The sequence below is a fragment of the Scyliorhinus torazame genome, chromosome 14 (genome assembly GCF_047496885.1).
Source record: "Scyliorhinus torazame isolate Kashiwa2021f chromosome 14, sScyTor2.1, whole genome shotgun sequence".
Classification (NCBI taxonomy): domain Eukaryota; kingdom Metazoa; phylum Chordata; class Chondrichthyes; order Carcharhiniformes; family Scyliorhinidae; genus Scyliorhinus; species Scyliorhinus torazame.
The window spans coordinates 52,474,889-52,493,704 of NC_092720.1; the positions used below are offsets into that span (position 1 = coordinate 52,474,889).

The 18,816-nt window shown below is 46.7% G+C and overlaps 2 protein-coding genes across 7 annotated transcripts in view; one reads left to right on the top strand and one right to left on the bottom strand.

Annotated features, from left to right (window-relative positions):
- abcc5 (ATP-binding cassette, sub-family C (CFTR/MRP), member 5) overlaps window positions 1-790 on the bottom strand; it is a 194,304-nt gene extending 193,514 nt beyond the window's left edge. The window contains exon 1 of the mRNA XM_072474195.1: window positions 675-790. The gene's annotated coding sequence lies outside the window, so the exon portion shown is untranslated. The remainder of the gene's footprint in view (window positions 1-674) is intronic.
- The window catches only part of ttc14 (tetratricopeptide repeat domain 14), a 91,760-nt gene continuing 73,706 nt past the window's right edge, over window positions 763-18,816 (top strand). For all 6 annotated transcript variants that reach the window (XM_072474197.1, XM_072474201.1, XM_072474199.1 and 3 more), the window contains exons 1-2: window positions 763-915; window positions 12,287-12,408. In XM_072474197.1, coding sequence (XP_072330298.1) covers window positions 779-915; window positions 12,287-12,408 — 259 coding nt within the window. In that variant the 5' untranslated portion in view covers window positions 763-778. The remainder of the gene's footprint in view (window positions 916-12,286; window positions 12,409-18,816) is intronic.

An 18,816-nucleotide genomic window follows, 5' to 3' on the forward strand; every position in this document is an offset into this window, starting at 1 on the left:
TGACAACGTTGATATCGAGTGGACGTTCATCTTGTGGGGCAATCTAGAACGAGAGGTCATAATTTTAGGATAGCAGATGTAAAACAGAGATGAGGAAAAATTACTTCTCTCAAACTGCCGGGAATCTGTGGAATTCACTACCCCAAAGTGCAGTGGATGCCGGGATATTGAATAAGCTTAAGGAGGAGACAGACACATTTTAAAATTCATAATCGGTTAAAGGGCTATGAAGAACGGGCAGAAAAGTGGAGCTGAGGTAGAGATGAGATCAGCCATGAATGGTGGAGCAGGCTCAAGGGGTTGAATTGCCTAGTCCTGCTCCTAGTTCTTATGTTCTAGAGGCTGCCTACTTCTGCTGAGTTTTTCCAGCATTTTCTGCTTTCATTTCAGATATCTAGCAGCACCCACAGTATTTTGCTTTTCGAGCAGCCAGGTGATGCAAGGCAGACAGGTGAGACCGGGCTTTCCGTTTCACAAACTGGCTGGGCCAACGAGAGGAGAGAAGGTCACTGTGCAAACTCTCAGCAGGAGAAAGTGCGCATGCGGGAGGCGAGAAGGCGACTGTGCAAACTCGCAGCAGAGGAACATGCGCATGCGGGGTGGGGAGAGGCGGCGAGCGCGCAGGCGCGTGTTGAGTCTCCGGTCCTCGGGCTGATATGTCTGCCCGGTCTCACCTGTTTGTTGGGCCGTGCCACGTTCGCCCTCGCTTCACCTCAGCCAGCTTCTGGAGGCAGTATGTCGAGGGGCTTCGCCAGCCGGAGCTAAATTGCTGCTGAATATGAACAAGGACCTCATGCGCCAGTCGGTGGGTTATCATGGGCCCACCTTGTTGTCCCTTCTGAAAAGTGAACAATATGAGAACGCAGACATTCAGAGCGTCTCGGCCGAGTTCTTGAAAACAGCGCTTCACCACAGGTACCGCGATCTCTGTCTTTATTAACCGGGCTGCACCGTCAGCCCACGCCTACTTTAACCAGCAGCAGTGCGGGGAGTCCTTTACTGCTGCACAAAACGCTAATCATCCAAAGTGCGCCGCCACAGGCCCGCGCCTGTTTATTTTGCGCCTGTGTTTGTGTGTGCGGAGTCATGGGCATGATTTCATCGACTTGTAGGCGGCTCCAAATCCTGACCAGAGTCAGGCCTGTGGATTCAATCGCAATTTAAAAAAAAACATTTAGATTACCCAATTCATTTTTTCCAATTAAGGGACAATTTAGCGTGGCCAGTCCACCTACCCTGCACATCTTTCGGTTGTGGGGTCGAAACCCACGCAAATACAGGGAGAATGTGCAAACTCCACACTTATAGTGACCCAGAGCCAGAATCGAACCTGGGACCTCTGTGCTGTGAGGCAGCAATGCTAACCACTGTGCCACCGTGCTGCCCCAATCGCAATATTTAATTTTAAAACGTGTCCCATTCTGGGTGAATGGCAAATTATTGACAGACTTAAGTCTAAATTATGTTTTCTCCTTCAAATCCAATTGGAAGTGCGCTTTCCTAAGTTTAATAATATTTGAAAATGGTTAACAGAACTTTATTGGAGTAGATGAAAATTAGCTGTATGGATTTCAATTATAATGTCCTCCTATGCTCAAAGATGCCACTGGTGGCATTTTACCAAGTGCTGTTGGAGAAGGGAATTGACTTAATTGAGATCACGCTTTCACTATTGGTCATTTTCAAAATGTACTTAAATATTTTAGGATTGCTTAAGCCAGTGACCTATTTTCAATTGCAGATTTTTCAGTTACATTTTTCAATTGTAGATTCAATTTGCTAAGTTAACGTATGCTCCTTAACTTTTTAAAATTTGGATATATATACCCAACACCAGAAACTAGGCATTACTGACCTGGCTTCAAATGACAGTGGCAGTAAGCAACAACAACTTGCATTCATCTAGTACCTTTTTAATCTGAATAATTATTCCAAGCCACCACAGAAGTCCAATCAAAAATGGACAGAAAGCCAAAGAGGACTATACTAGGAGGGATGAATGAAAGATTGATCAGAGATGTGTTTTAAGGAATGTCTTAAAGGAGAAGAGTGAAGTGGTGGAATTCAGGAAAGGAACGGTGCGGAAAGATCAATTCACTCCAGGAGTGACAATATAAGAAATAGGGCGTGGTCATTTTATAAACCAACTTTATTAAAAGAAAATTATTTGAACTTTTAAACTTCAACTCTAACAATAACAGATTACATGCAGTTTCTTAACCATAACTCATTAGTTCCCATTAAACAACACTGTAACAGAACATGCAGCTCTCATGCCACTTTCACAGTCAGACAAAGGCAATATTTGCATTTACGAAGCAATTTTTATTCTGGTAGGGACATTCATTCTGAACCCTTTTTCCAAAGCCTGACTTGGTGGCGACTTTCATGACCTTCTCAATCGATTTCTAAAGCCTCCTTGTGTAACTTCACAACAGCATTTTTCTCTCTTTCTTTCTCTGTCTAAGTTCTGCCCAGCCCCACAAACAAAGGTTCTCTGCTGGGGGTTTCCAGGCTTGGAGCCATCGGCATTATCTTGGTTGTTTGATTGCCCACTCCCATTTATACAAAAAGAACAGTCACGCTATTGATAAACAACTAACCTCCCATTGATGGGCAAAGAGCCCATCAGACTTTGTAATGGGCTAATAGCTGGTCAGACAGGAGTATCTTGAAGAACAATGTATCTGGGAATCCTGTGCATTCCCACTAATGGGTTCAAGTCTAACTGGGACAATGTAACCCAGCGAGGTGTCGGCGTACACCTCTGACTGTGCTGGCAGGTTTTTTCCCCTCGGTCTGTTTAACCCCTAAATTACCTGCTACATTGGGGTCTCATTTCTGGACCCAGATCCTAATATCTGCCTCGCGTGGCAAATGATGCAAAGTTGTCAAAGAATCCAACTACAGAGTTTGAGGCTGATTCTATTTCTGGAGGAGGTTACAAAGATGAGGAATGTAAATAATGAATAGACTTGAACACAAAAGCAGGATTTTTAAATTGGAACTAGTGTAGGTCAGCATGCTCACCTGCAATGGATGAGTAGGACTTAATATGAGATAAGATACAGTCGCAGAATTCGGAATGAATTTGAGTTTGAGGAGAATGGGAGACCATGGCATGGGGGAGGTTTGATATAATTGAGCCTGGAGGTGACAGAAGCAAAGATAAGTGTCTCAGCAGGAGGTGGACTGAGGTATGTGAGGTGTGAGATATGCAAGATGTTGTGATATGGAAGTAAACTGTCTTTGTTAGAGATAGGACTTTTTTATTCTTTCACAGGATGTGGGTGTTGCTCGCTCTGCCAGCATTTGTTGCCCATCTCAAATTTTCCTTGAGAAGTTGCTAGCATGCAAAGCTGTGCTTTTTGAACAGGGCTTCAGAGTTATTAACAGTCTAATTTAATCTGTGACAATGACTGGTGTAATTGGTGCCAAGGGTGTGGAGTTCCTAGCAGGGTTGAATGCTTTTATCTTCCCATTAATCCTTTAAGATGCTGTGGCAAGGACCGTCCTTCTGAACTGGATCGTGGAGGACATGTATTGGAAGATGGTCTGAATGACTGTCAAAGTTTCAGAGATATTGAAGGATAGTGCACTGTGGCCCCAGTCATTGGAAGATGCCATTTGTGGTTGGTGTTGTGGTACTGCAAGAACCTGGTTTGTGAGCTGCAGACAGTTTTGGGGAAAGGATGGACAGGATTGTTGGTGTCTCTGGGAGCTATTTGCTAGATGTGATGGATCGAAAGTCTGCTTTTTAGAACTGGGAGAGTGCGGGGGGAAATAATGACAACAGTTTGGATCCTGAGGAGAAGGCACCATTTGCCATGTTAGTCCACTGAGGATCAAGCAGGGAATCCTGGGACTTGGTAATTGATAGGTAGGTAGTAAGGTCCAGGGAGAAGTAGTTGGTTTTCTTGGACTAGGTCAACCCTGGCTGTAGCTTAATTTTCCATAAAGTTAGACACGGTTGGTAACCCCAATTATTTTTGTTTTTATATATCCTGTCACCGTGACCAATGCCAGAAGTGACCTGGATAGTATATGCTTCCTCATACCAACTGCTCTTTTGTCATTGCAGCTTCTTTTCAGCAATTATTCTTTGATGCAACACTATCCACAGCCATCCCACAAGGCTCATTACACTTGGCATGCAAACTATGTCAGTCTCGACCTGAGCAAACTCGGACAGAAGGGATTAGTTAGACATTGAAAGCTGTAACATCATGTTCAGTAAAAAATGAAATGAATAGTGGTAATTTCATTTGACCATAAAGTAGGATCTAATTGGATCTTTTTTCTGTAATTAAGTGTTTGCCCATTGACTATGTCTTATTTTTATGGGCTCTTTTTTTTGACCTTGTTTGTTGGGTCACATTTTTGGTAAGCAACTTGTTGCTGAATTATCTTTGAGGAGCTTTGGACTGACTAAATCCTATATTGTAGGCTATGCTGAGAGCTGGGGAACCCGGACTCCAGATAGTGCTCAAGGTCCTTCAACTGTTGCATGCTAAAAGAAAAAGCTTTCCAGGAAATGGAGAGGGGTGGTTAGAGGGGGAGAGGAACACCGAGTGTCACTCTACGCAGATGACCTACTGCTATATGTGGCGGATCCAGTGGGGGGATGATAGAGGTTATGCAGATATTGAGGGAGTTTGGAGATTTCTCGGGATATAGGCTTAACATTGGGAAGAGTGAGCTTTTCGCGATACACCCTGGGGACCAGAGTAGAGGGATAGATGGCCTGCCGCTAAGGAGAGTGGAAAGAAACTTCCGATACCTGGGGATTCAGATAGCCAGGAGCTGGGGAACCTTACACAGACTCAATCTGACTCGGCTGGTGGAGCAAATGGAAGAGGATTTCAAAAGGTGGGAAATGCAGCCGCTGTCACTGGCGGGCAGAGTGCAGGCGATTAAGATGATGGTCCTCCCGAGGGTCCTATTTGTGTTTCAATATATTGAGATATCAATATATCTCCCTATATTGATCACTAAGGCCTTTTTCAAAAAATAGATAGGAGCATCATGATTGGGCTAACACCTTGATCAGTAACTTTTCGCAAATTATTTTTCCTCTTACCCTTTCTCCTAATTTTCCTTGTCTTTGAACCCATATCTCTACATAATAACCTGTCACGTAACCTGCTGCCTTGCTCTCCATTAACCATTATACTGTCCATAGCTTTACCCTTCCCTTCCCCCCCAACTTGCTAGTTTAAAGTCCTTGTGACCAACCTATTTATCCTATTCGCTAGAACACTGGTCCCAGAATGGTTCAGGTGAAGACTGTCCCAACGGTACAGGTCCCTCCTGCCCCAGTACTGATGCCAATGCCCCATGAAATGGAATCCCTCTTTCCCGCACCACTCCTTTAGCCACGTGTTAACTTCCCTAATTTTCTCAACCCTATGCCAATTGGCACGTGGCTCGGGTAGTAATCCAGAGATTATAACCTTGGAGGGCCTGTTCTTTAATTTAGTCCCTAGTGTTTGATAATCCCCAAACAGGTCTTCTTTCCTAGTCTTACCTATGTTGTTAGTCCCAACGTGGACCACAGCAACTGGATCCTCCCCCTCCCTCTCCAAAATCCTTTCAAGCCGATCAGAGATGTCCCTCACCCTGGCACCGGGCAGGCAACATACCATGCGGGACTCACGATCTGGCTTACAAAGGATGCCATCAATCCCCCTAATTATAGAATCCCCTACAACTACCACTTGTCTTTTTGCTCCTCCCTCTTGAATGGCTTCCTGTACCACGGTGCAGTGGTCAGTCCTCCCTACAGCCCTCTTCCTCATCCACACAGGGAGCAAGTACCTCATACCTGTTGGATAAGGTCAAGGGCTGAAGCTCCTCAACTCCTAAACTCAGGATCCCCCTGCCTGCCTCCCTTGCAGTCACACCGCTCTGTCCCTGACCACTGACCGAATTAATAGTACTTATTCTACCGGGTGTGACTGCCTCCTGAAACAAAGCGTTCAGGTAATTTTCCCCCTCCCTGATGTGCCGCAGTGTGTGCAGCTCGGTCTCCAGCTCATCAATTCTGAGCCGAAGTTCCTCGAGCAGCCAACACTTGCTGCAGATGTGGTCACTGACGGTCTCAATGGGATCCACCAGTTCCATCATCATACAGCAACAACACATCACCTGTCCAGCCATATTCAACTAGTTAATTAATTTAAATAATTGTTTAAAACATTTTTTTTATAGAACCTCAAGGATAAACCCGAACACCAACAAAAACACAGCCCTCTCTCGCCACTCACCCGAACTCAGTCACTCACCTAAACTCAGGTGCACTCTTTTCCAATCAGCACGCAGTCACTCACCTAAACCCAGATGCACTCTGTTCCAATCAGCACTCAGTCACTCACCTAAACTCCGATGCACTCTGTTCCAATCAGCACTCAGTCACTCACCTAAACTCAGATGCACTCTGTTCCAATCAGCACTCAGTCACTCACCTAAACTCAGGTGCACTCTGTTCCAATCAGCACTCCGTGTCTAAGGGCACTCCTGCCACACCTTTTGTACCCTGCCTGATTTCCAATGAGCCAATAGGCCCGCTCCAGGAACTGAAGTCTCCAACTGCCACTCGACCTGTAAACTAAGCACTTTTAAATATGCACTCTCCTCTCCCAGCAACCCTGCAGCCTGTGGCCTGCTCCAGGAACTGAAGTCTCTTTTAAATATGCACTCACCTCTCCCAGCAACCCTGCAGCCTCTGGCCTGCTCCAGGAACTGAAGTCTCATGAGAAGGGAATAGAAAGCAATGAAGATGAACGGGGTAAAAGGAACAAACTGAAATCCTGTTTGAGAGAAGAGCAGAATTTCTTCAAGATAGGCTGTCCAGCAAGAGAAACGGCAGTGAATTAGACACTAATTGAACTGCAGAACACTAAACATGTTGGAAATCTTTGCCTAGGTGCATCTCCAGTCTGTATCCTTTTGAAAAGGAAAATTTTAAATTTTAAACAGTTGAATAAATTAGAACTTTTAACTTGACTGTACCAACAAAATTTAAATTGTAGATGACTTTGCATCGCCATTGATGGCTGGTGATAGAGGCATCAACCGAACTGTTGCATCCTCGTCATCAAAAAACTTTGTATTTGTAATGACTTAGGCCAGGCCTTTGAGATTGGCCAATTAGAATACGAATCCTCTGATTAGTGGCCCAATCAGGGAACCCCTTTCTGTGTATATAACAGGGAGTGTCAGATCCTCTGCACTTCCGGTGTAGACAGCAGACTGAATGGTCATGGTTGTTCAGCTGTTGGGTTTGTAAATGAAAGGGATTCTGGTGATGGGACTTCTGCCTCCTTGGACATATTACAGTGGCGACGAGGAAAACGGAACGACCCAAAGAAACCTGCTCGTCAGCAGCTGCCGCATATTGAGGGTAAGCCACTGACAGACAAAATGCCTTTATTCGGAAAGTTGGACTCTTGACCCTGCAGTGGAAGACTGGGCCCAATATGTAGAGCGGGTGAAGTACTTATTTAGAACAAACGATATCATTCCAGATGAAAAGCAATGGGTCATTTTGCTGACCGTGTGTGGGCCAGCAGCCTTTGCCATTATGCGCAGTCTCACTTTTCCAGAGGTTCCAGACACGAAAACTTTCCAGGAATTGGCGGACTTAATAAAAGAATACCATGACCCCAAGCCACCTCTGATCCTGCAAAGGTACCGGTTTTACTCCGTATACCGAGACACTGGGGAGTCAGTTACAAACTTTTTAACAAGATTAAGGCGATCAGCAGAGGCTTGCGAATTTGGCCTGACGTAAAATGAGATGCTCCGAGACCGTTTGGTATGTGGAATAAATAATTTAGCAACCCAGAAACGTCTGTTAGCAGCGGCCAAGCTGGATTGCAAACGAGCATTGCAGCTGGCTTTGTCCTTTGAAAAAGCGGCAAACGGAGCGCTGGGTACTCCAATGGAGGTAGACTGAGTTAAGGGACTACCGCTGGGGGATAGGCAACTGCATAGCCACCCTCCGGAACGACTCGGATACCAAGTCAACCAGGCCCACTCGCTGAAGCTCTCCCAAGCAAGGGAAAATTAGGTCCAGACAGACGGCAGCCCCTGCAGCCTTTCACCGGTCAAAATATTGTAGTTGTTGCCAGAGGTCGGAAACAGAAAGGAGAAATAGAAGACAAAACCATCATCTAGGAGAAGGTCACGTAGGCCGGGGTACAGGAGAATGCATACCCTAGAAGCCCCACCTACTCCGACAAGGAACAACTAAATTGTGTAACGATGGTGAAATCAAAACCCATTAAATTATCCCTAAGGTTGAATGGACGTCCTACACTGATTGAAGTCGACACTGGAGTAGCCGCATCAGTGATAGGGGAAACAGTATTCAATAAAATTCGTACTGGACTCCAACCCTTATCCCTAACCTGGGCCTCGGCAAAACTGAGGACATACACTGGGGAAGCCACTGAGAGTGTTGGGCACAACACATGTAACTGTGGCTTATGGAGAGCAATTGGTTAGACTGCCTTTAATGGTAGTGAAAGTTGTGGGGCCAAGCTTATTGGGACGAAACTGGCTAAAAGAGATACAGCTGGATTGGGAACACATTTTCCAGCTGGAAAATGGTCGCCTGAGCGAACTCCTGTGCAAATACCAGAGGTTTTCCGAGAAGGGCTCGGAACAATAAAGGGAACAAAGGCGACATTGCATGTAGATCCAGAGGCAGTCCCAAAATTCTACAAGGCCCAACCAGTACCATTCGCATTAAGGCAGAAAGTCGATATGGAAATAAAACGATTAGAGCGTGAGTTTTCAGAGTGGGCGGCCCCCGTGGTGCCTATCCTTATGCTGGACGGCTCGGCCACCTTTGTGGAGATTTCAAACAAACGCTTAATCGCTACTCACAACTGGACAACTACCCAATTCCCCAGATTGAGGATTTGTATGCAAAGCTGGCTGGAGGAGTCTTATTCTCAAAGCTGGATATGAGCCACGCATATCTCCAACTGAAGCTGGACGAAGAGTCCCAAACATTCTCAACGATAAACACCCTGAAGGGCCTTTTTCAGTATACAAGATTACCCTTCGGGGTATCGTCAGCTTGTGCGATATTCCAGAGGACAATGGAGAATATATTGCAAGGGCTACCACAAGTCGCCATTTACCTGGACGTCGTCCTCATTACAGGAAAAATAAAGGCAGAAAACCTGCAAAACCTGGAGGAAGTCCTTGGGAGGTTTTCAGCAGCAGGCATGCGTCTAAAGAGGGAGAAATGTGTTTTTATTGCACCTCAAGTAACCTATCTGGGGTTCAAGGTTGACAAATCAGGGCTACACCCTTTGGAGGATCGGGTGAGGGGATTAAAGATTCCCTGGCCCCCACCACAGTCCAGGAGTTCAGGTCTTTTTTAGGATTGGTGACATAATATGGAAAGTTCATAGAGAACAGAGCTTCCAACTTGAACCCCCAACACCAATTACAAAAAAAGGGGCAAGCCTGGGAGTGGTCCGCCCGCCAAGACCGGGCTTTCAAGAAAAAAGAATAGCTTTCCTCAGAGAACGTCGTGGCACACTACAACCCCAGGAAAGAGTTGGTGCTCACGTGCGATGTGTCTCCATATGGCGTTGGTGCAGTTTTGGCACACACAGGGCAAAACGGACAGGAACGACCTGTAGCGTTTGCTTCCAGGACTCCCAAATCGAAAAGGAAGGACTGGCTGTAATATTTGTGGTGAAGAAATTTCACCAGTACTTTTACGGGCGGAAATTCACTATAATTACAGACCACAAGCCATTGCTGGGTTTGTTGAAAAAAGACAAAGCAATATCACCAATAGCTTCGCCCCCAATCCAACGCTGGGCCCTACTACTGGCGGCATACCAGTACCAACTGGAGCATCAGCCAGGAACCCGGGTGGCAAACGCCGATGCACTAAGCAGGCTGCCATTACAGGACACCCCGCCATTAGTACCCAAAATAGAGGAAACGGTAATGACGTTACATTTCCTGGACACACTCCCAGTGGCCCCACACAATATTTGTTTATGGACCCAAAGGGACCCGGTTTTATCAAAAATAAAACATATGGTGCTATGGTGGAACGACTGGTCCAGGCGGAATTCCACCCTTGCTGGAGCAGAAGAGAGCAGATCACCGTGGAAGACGGGATCCTGCTGTGGGGGGCTCGAGTAGTAGTTCCAAGTCGAGGCCGTCGAGCCATACTGGCTGAACTACATCATGGGCACCCTGGAGTCTCAAAAATGAAGCCAGAAGCTATGTCTGGTGGCCGGCCTGGACACAGACGTAGCGGCATTGATAGAATGCCAACAAGGGCAGAAGGTGCCACTGCCAGCCCCGCTGCACCCATGGGAATAGCCAGGTAGACCATGGTCGCGACTTCATGTCGATTCTGCAGGCTCGTTTATGGGTTCAATGTCTTTTATAATAGTAGACGCCTATTCCAAATGGCTGGACGTCTACAAAATGAACTCTGCAAATTCAACAACTACCATTGAAAAACTCCACACCTCATTCGCAACTCATGGTATCCCGGAGGTGTTAGTTTCGGATAATGGATCGGTTTTCACCAGCCAGGACTTCACAAAATTTATGAAGTCGAATGGCATTCGGCACATGAGGACGGCACCATACCATCCGGCATCAAATGGTTTGGCGGAGATAGCCATCCAGACCGTAAAAGTCGGGTTGAAGAAACAGTCAGCAGCATCATTGGACACCCAACTGTCGCGCTGGCTATTTGACTACAGAACAACCCCACACGCCACAACGGGAATAGCACCGGCAGAGCTACTCATGGGCAGACAACTCCGAACTCGGCTGAGTCTACTATTCCCGAATTTAGGTGGCAGAATAGAGCGACACCAAAAGACCCTACAGAGGCCATGACAACACTTGCCGAGAAAGGCAGTTCAACACGGGTGAAAATGTATGGGTCAGAAATTATGCAAAAGGCCCCACGTGGGTAGCAGGAACAGTCAAAGCCAGGACAGGACCTGTGTCGTATGAGATACATGTGGGAAAATATGTAATAAAGAAACACCTGGACCAGGACGGTCCTTAGATTCGTTTCCTCCTCCTGCGGAGCTGACTCAGACCAGCATACCAAGGACCGTGGAGAGTCCTCCCCGACAAACTATTCACGCCCCTCCGACACCACTGGTGAGGACATCGGACTCGGATATGGACACCGTGGATGATGCCGCAGCTGTACCCCTGCCGCCAGAGGAAAGGAGCGAATCGCCCCTCAGGCGCTCACATCGGAAAAGACGGGAGCCTAGCCGTTATACCCCCCCCCCCCCCCCCGTATGTCGGAGGCCGAAGTGGAGGGGCCGGACCCGGTGCAAAAACGAAGCAGGAGACCCGTGAGTCACGAGGACCATGGGGGCTCCTCGGACTTTGGGGGGTGGGGGGGCTAGTGTTAGACCTTTTAGTTGCTGTGATATGAAGAGTCTAAAGTTCTGTTCCTTTTTCACAAACACCCATTTATTTCATTTCAACAGCCTTTGCACAAAACTCTTAACTATACATCACCTGACAGAGGCCACCTGAAGCCCCTTTACATATCAGTGTCAATTAATGGATACTTAACATAAATGAGACAACTAATTGCAATGTCTCTTAACCCATTACTTAACATGGAGGAGGGGTGTAATGACTTGGGCCAGGCCTTTGAGATTGGCCAATTAGAATACGAGTTCCCTGATTAGTGGCCCAATCAGGGAACCCCTTTCTGTGTATATAACAGGGAGTGTCAGGTCCTCTGCACTCCCGGTGTAGACAGCAGACTGAATGGACATGGTTGTTCAGCTGTTGTGTTTTTAAATAAAAGGAATTCTGATGATGGGACTTCTGCCTCCTTGGACAATATTACAGTATTGTCAGGTCAAAAATGTTCTATGATCAGGCCAAAAAATTATTTTTCTTTCATGTATCGAACCAACATGGTGTACAATGTACTGAAACATGATTAATGCGATTTAAGATTACATGCAATAATAGCTTTTCTGTTTTGCATGCGTTCAAGTATTAGATATTTTTGAATGATCAGTCAGTTTGCTAAACTTCATGGTACATGAAATGAAAATCGCTTATTGTCACAAGTAGGCTTCAAATGAAGTTACTGTGAAAAGCCCCTAGTCGCCACATTCTGGCACCTGTTCGGGGAGGCTGATACATCAGCGTACCAATGAATCATTCAGATACTAGTTATGGCTAATCGGACAACATCACAGAACAGAGAGTAATTATGTTATTAATGCACCGCACTACTGTTTTGCAGAAGGGATAGAAGAATTGATAATATTGCTATACAACAATTTATTGCAAGAAAAGCCGATCTTCTCTTTGCTCCATCGTGGAAGTCAACGACCAGCACTGAACTCAATGACGAAGAGACTGAAGGTGATCTGGTAGCAAGCACATGACGTTGTCTGGACTTTTCTGTGTCATCTATTTTTACAGTGTTTTCTTAATTTAAACTTTTGGAAATTGCTTTCAGAGATTAATGCAGATTTGATCACAATTTCAATTACAAATTTTTTCAATTTAAATTTTCTGAAGGATTGTTATTCCAGTTTTTTTCCCTTGCTTTTGCTCTGCTCCTCTTTCCAGGCCCTGCACATTTTCCTGACGGCTTGAGGTGAGTTAAAGGGTGTCTAACAGCATTCTGGAATCACCACTGAGTAGGCAGGTTGTGAATTCAAGTCCCACTTGAGCATGCAATCTACACTAGCACTTTAGTACCGTACCACGGTGGCAGCTTTCAAAAAAGACAATTGCCACCTCAGTTGGACATAAAAATATCCCATGGAACAATTTGAACATTTGTTTTTCAACCAACATCTAAACTGATGATTGTCATTTATTTTGTTTCTGTTTTTGGACTTTGCTGTGTGCAAACTCGCTTCCACATTTCCTACATTTTAATATGTTATTAAGTGGGGAAATTGCAGTCCCCCCCGCTTTAAAAAAAAAAAAGAAAATACATACAGAACAAGCAAAACAAAACACAAAACTGGGTGGGCGGGGCACCTGGGCAGCGCCCCTGATGTTACTTGCTTCGCCCGGTCGGTTTTTGCTGTTGTGTGTTTGCCTCTGCCTCGGCTGTCTGTTGTTCCTTCCTCCTGTACTTTCTTACTCTCTGTTGCTCTGCTGTGTTGGTTGTGGTTGTTGTCGTTTCCCATGCTCTCCTTCCAGTTTGAGTTCCCTTGTCTTTCCTCCCCTCTGGCTCCCCTCTATTATACTTTGCCCCTGCCCTACCTTCTGCATAGAGCGAGACTCTGTGCTCTCTGCCTCCCCTTTGGATCCCCCTCCAGCTTCGTGCTATTCTGAGGACGATAGCTAGTGGTTCGATCGTGAAGGCGAATAGCAGTGGGGACAGCAGGTGACAATATTGAATTCTTTACCTGTCAGTCTGGCCTCAATAAAACTCGAGATGGATTTGTAGATATAGTATTACTTATTTTAACCAACTTGCAAGGCTGACTCGCTCCACAGAGATTCAGAACACAGAAGCTGTCTCCCCTCGAACCGAGTGAGGTCGGAGACATTGGGATCTCTGCAAATACATTCAAATGGCATCAAGTTTCACATACAAGATTCCCATAGGTCATCCTATACCCCTCCTGACCTGGCCATACATCCTGATTGGCTCACTTTGCATTCCTTAACTCTAGGCCTTTTGTTACCCAGCATCCTTTTCCCCATCCTTGCCATGCTTTCTGAATTCCTTTGTCCTTTGTGAACTCACTACTATTAGACTGGCCCACATCTACATTACTGTAACTAATATTTGAACTAACTATTTTATATCACATTCGCTTGTTCGATTCCTCATTCCCTCCTTTTATCATTTCATGATAACCTATCGGTCCAACCCGTAGCTACGCCCCCTCATCTAAGAAGATTCGTCGCTGCGTTTCCAATTCCTGTTAGCACCCCGTCATCCGCTGCACCCTCGTGGATCCTAACAGTCAAGATTCTAGGGGCATCTATCTGTTCCAATGCACCCTGCGTTTTACCCAGGTTTCCCTCAGTCCTAAATGAATGAAGTATATCTCCTGATAACCTACGTTTTAGTTGTTCTCCTTCTCACGCGCTCCGTCCTCTCTCTAGTCCCCCTCTCACAACTTCTTCCTACCCTCTCCGCACGGTCTGACTTTACCTTTATGGCACCAATCTTAACACATCCAAAATCAAATTTACATGTACTCCAAAAACAAAGCAGTGTCCTTCTAATGTTCCCTTCCCATCGCCGGGACCGGTGCGACCGGTGCAATTGCTTCATGAGTCCTGCATTGTCCGTTAACCTGATGACCTTCCATGAGTCGTACCATGTCCTCGTATATGGGGACGTCACCTCTGCATAAGTGAAATGTCCTTGTAGTTTGGTTGGGGTTACTGGTGTAGATAATATTTCCCTTTTCCATTTCCGTCGCCGATGTCACTCCAAGCGAGGCAAGGCCGAAGATTACACAGGCGGTGCGTAGCCACCCCATCATGCCCCCAACTTTCCACCCCGGCTAGACCACTCGGACCCTGTTCTGCCAGGCTCCGATGGCCGCAGCCCGTCCTCCCACCTCCCGTTCACTGGCCGGCTTAAACCGGCCAGCGTGGAGGCCCCCGCCGGGTCCCTTTCCCCCTTGCCCGGCCCTAGGAAAGCCCAAAGATCCCCTTTTAGCACACAAACCCCGCATATCCACCTACACCCCAAAGAGCCCTCCTTTCGAGTGAAAGTCCCGTCCCTTCCCTTGTCCAAATATATGCAACATTGGCTCCACTTTAGCCTTTACACCCGCGCGCAGTGATACAAAAAAGAAGAAAATACAGTCATGAGGTTACATCGGCACATGGTCATTCCTCAATTTGTCAGTTCTGCCACAGTCCTTCTGCCTTCGTAAACTCCTCCGCTGCTTCCGCCGTCCCAAAATAACAGTCCCTGAGCTTATAAGTCACCCTCGGCTTCGCTGGATATACAATGCCGCACTGCACCTTGCTAATGTACAGTGCACCAGGTTGAAGGCAGCCCGCCTCCTCGCCAGCTCCACCGTAAAGTCCAGCCCACTGCACCACCCGCTTCTGCTTGGCCGAGCTCAGGACCTTCTCCTTCACACTGTACCTACGGAAGCACAGAGTCACTGCCTTTGGCGGCTCACTCACCTTTGGTACAGGCCTCCACGACCGATGAGCCCGATCCAGTTCATATCGGGAGGGATCCTCCCCCTCCCCCAATAGTTTTGCCAGCATCGCGGCAAAATGCTCAGTCGGCTTTGGTCCTTCAACTCCTTCGGGCAGCCCCACAATCCTCAAATTCTGTCGCCTGGATCTGTTTTCCAGATCTTCCATTTTTCCTCGCAGATCCTTGTTTGTGTCCATCACGTTCCGCATCTCTTTCCCCATCGAGGCAAGTTGATCACCGTGCTGCAATAATGTCTCCTCCACTTCCTTCAGCGCCTCCCCTTGCTCTCGCACCTCCACCACTGCGCTCGCCACTGCCGTCATCACCGGGGAAACCGCCTCCTCCACCAGCGCACTCAAAACCTCCCTCATCTCCTTCCTCACCGTCTCCATGCATTTCGCAATCTGCGCCAACTGCTTTTCGAATTCCGCAGCCATCACCTTAGTTGTTCCTTCAGCCGTAAGCACTGCGGCCTCCCCTGGTGCTCCAGCCTCCATTTTCTTTACTGATCCCGCGGTGACCTTTCCACTCCCCAACGGACTTTCAGCCGCTTTTTTCACGGCCATTTATTTGCTGTTCTTCGACATTCTTCTCCTCTGTGCTGTCTCCCGACTTTTACTGCCTTCGCTGGCCCTAGGACCGGGCGTTAATCCCCGACAATGCCGTTCCCGAACGGGAGCCCTCCAACGCGTGGCTGCTTCCCGCCCGTCGTCACCGGAAGTCAACATAGCACAATATTGAGGGGAATTCTGACCATTTTGGTACAGCAAGTCGCCTGACTGCCCACGGTAGATTTCATTAAAACGTCCCAGAAATTCCTCTGGCTCCTCAGTCTTTTTAGGTTTGAGGTCTAAGATAGCAGAGATGTTTATGGGCTTTTGAAATGTGGCATTCAACGCATTCAGGATTTGTGCCCGTCTATCATCGTCCAAGGCATAGGCTTGCTGAAGTGCGCTATGCCAACATAATTCAAGTGGTTGAGGTGTCTGCGGTACTCTGCTGGGGTTAAAAGCTGCTGGACTAGGGCCCAGAGGTCCCTAGAATCAGCTTGATAAACTGAGATGGTAGTTCTCAGATAGTCCACGAAAGCAGCAGGAGATTTCTTCCTGTCTGGGATTGCAGCCAGAATAGCCATCATCTCACTGGGTCTCCATGGGAAATAAACGTCTATCGTGGGCTAGGCTGCTACTGTTGCAGCATCCGGGTTGGGTATTTTCCTAATTGGCAACTCTCAGAGTCTCACTAGGGGGCGCTTTAGCGAAATCCTCTGGCTCTTCAAAGACTTCGTCCTTCCCTTCCGATAAGGGGGAGCTCCGGCTCCTCAGAACCATTCTCGTCCTCTTTCTTTGTATTCATACTTTTCTGTCCTACCATATCGGTCTTGAGGGATCTCGGTGGTATGCGTAATTGTTTCTGGATAGGATCAGGCCCCTCTCTCATTGTCCGAGATCGGATCCTAGAGCTAACTGGGCTTGTGGAACAGAGCTCCCCTTCTCTAACAGACGGTGAAGGTGCAGAAATAGGACCCAAACTATCAACCAAAGGGACTGGAGAGGCTGGCATGATTTGAATCTGGGGAGCAGTGACTGGATATAAATTGTGGTACCCTGGTGTTCTGGAATTAGTGCAGACAATGCGACTGGTGCAGTCGGGACTCCAACCGACATGGTCCAATTCTCTAGGTCACCATCTGCCTCATCAATGCAAGGCCAGCCATTGAACTACGTAGCCCTTTTTTTTTTCTCGAGTCTGCCCCGCTAGCTGTCTCCCTCTCTTTACTTGCGCGTTTTTTTGAATGCACACTCCTTTTTCAAGATCTCCAGAGTTTTCTGGTTCCCCCCTTCATTAATTGGAATCCCCATTTTAAGGGCATTTTCTTGCCAACTTGGTAACATGATCTTGTCCCTCTCCTCTTGACAATATTATCTCCATAATCCAATTAACTCTTTTGCTTTCGTACTTTAGCTTTTTGCAGATTTCATCTTGAATTTTGTTAATGATGTCCAGATCTTTAGTGCCCCCTAGTGGCCATTCATCACCCAATTTCTTCCTTAAAGTTGCTGACATTTTTCTAAAATCCCTTGCTTTATCTAGATAAATATCACATAATATTTGCACTGAACTGTTTGGATGACTCGTGTTATCCAAGCAATTCCCCATAATCTCGAACTAGTCCTCAAGACTGTTTTTTTCGCCACTACAGTCCAAGGATACAATTTTAGCTTAATCAACTATAGTTTCCAAAACACTCGCACGTGGAATTAAACCGTCTTTCCGACGTCCCATCAATTCCAAAACACACACACGTTGAATTAAACCACCCTTTCGATGTCCCATCAATTCCAAAATTAACCCAAAACTGAACTATCAATATTATGATATCCCATCAGTTTAATTTTCTAACCCCCAGACTGACCTTTGATTTCGCCGAGACGATCTTTCCGTACCAACCGCGAGTGACCAGACCAATCAGACCATGAGAAGAGGGGAACATCAATGGTCATTTTCTAGCTACACACATTATGGGCCCATTTCCACTTTCCTTGTCCAACATCAGTCTAATTCTGATTTTGCAGCTGGCCGGTGACCGTCTGGAGAAATCCCGGGTTTCGGCACCAAATGACAATATTGAATTCTTTACCCGTCAGTCTGGCCTCAATAAAACTCGAGATGGATTTGTAGATATAGTATTATTTATTTTGACGAACTTGCAAGGCTGACTCGCTCCACAGCGATTCAGAACACAGAAGCTGTCTCCTGGACCCTTCGAAACGAGTGAAGTCAGAGACAAAAAGATCTCTGCAAATACATTCAAATGGCATCAAGTTTCATATACAAGATTCCCATAGGTCATCCTATACCCCTCCTGACCTGGCCATACATCCTGATTGGCTCACTTTGCATTCCTTAACCCTGGGCCTCTTGTTACCCAGCATCCTTTTCCCCATCCTTGCCATGCTTTCTGAATTCCTTTGTGAACTCACTACTATTAGACTGGCCCACATCTACATTACTGTAACTAATATTTGAACTAACTATTTTATATCACATTCATTTGTTCAATTCCTCACGCGCATCCCTCCCTGGTGCCCCTGTGCAACTGGAAGTACTGGGAGCTGGTGTTGTTTGTCCGTACGCTCGCCATGGGAACGTTGTACAGGAGCTTCCCCCAGGAGGTAAATCCTGATCCAAGCCCGAACCACTCCAGTACCTCTATGAGGTACTTCCACTCTACTCTGTCAAAGGCCTTTTCTGGGTCCAGGAAGACGGTCACCTCTGGTGTTCTCTCCCCGGATAGGGTCATGATCACGTCTAGTAGGCACCTGATGTTCGATGTTAGCTGTCTACCTTTGACATAGCCTGTCTGGTCCTCTGTGACCACCTCTGGAACGCAGTTCTCTAGCCTTTGGCTCGGATCTTGGCAATTATTTTGGCATTTACGTTTAGTATGACCCGCATTCCGTTGGGTCTTTGTCTTTCTTGGGTATTAGGGAGATTGATGCCTGTGTTAACGTAGGTGGCAGTATGCCAGCGAGTCTGTGAACAGCCCTCTAAGCCTGTATCGGTCATGATACCAACCTTGGCCAAAACCCTGAGCAGTCCTTGTACCATATCCCTCTATACCCATCCTA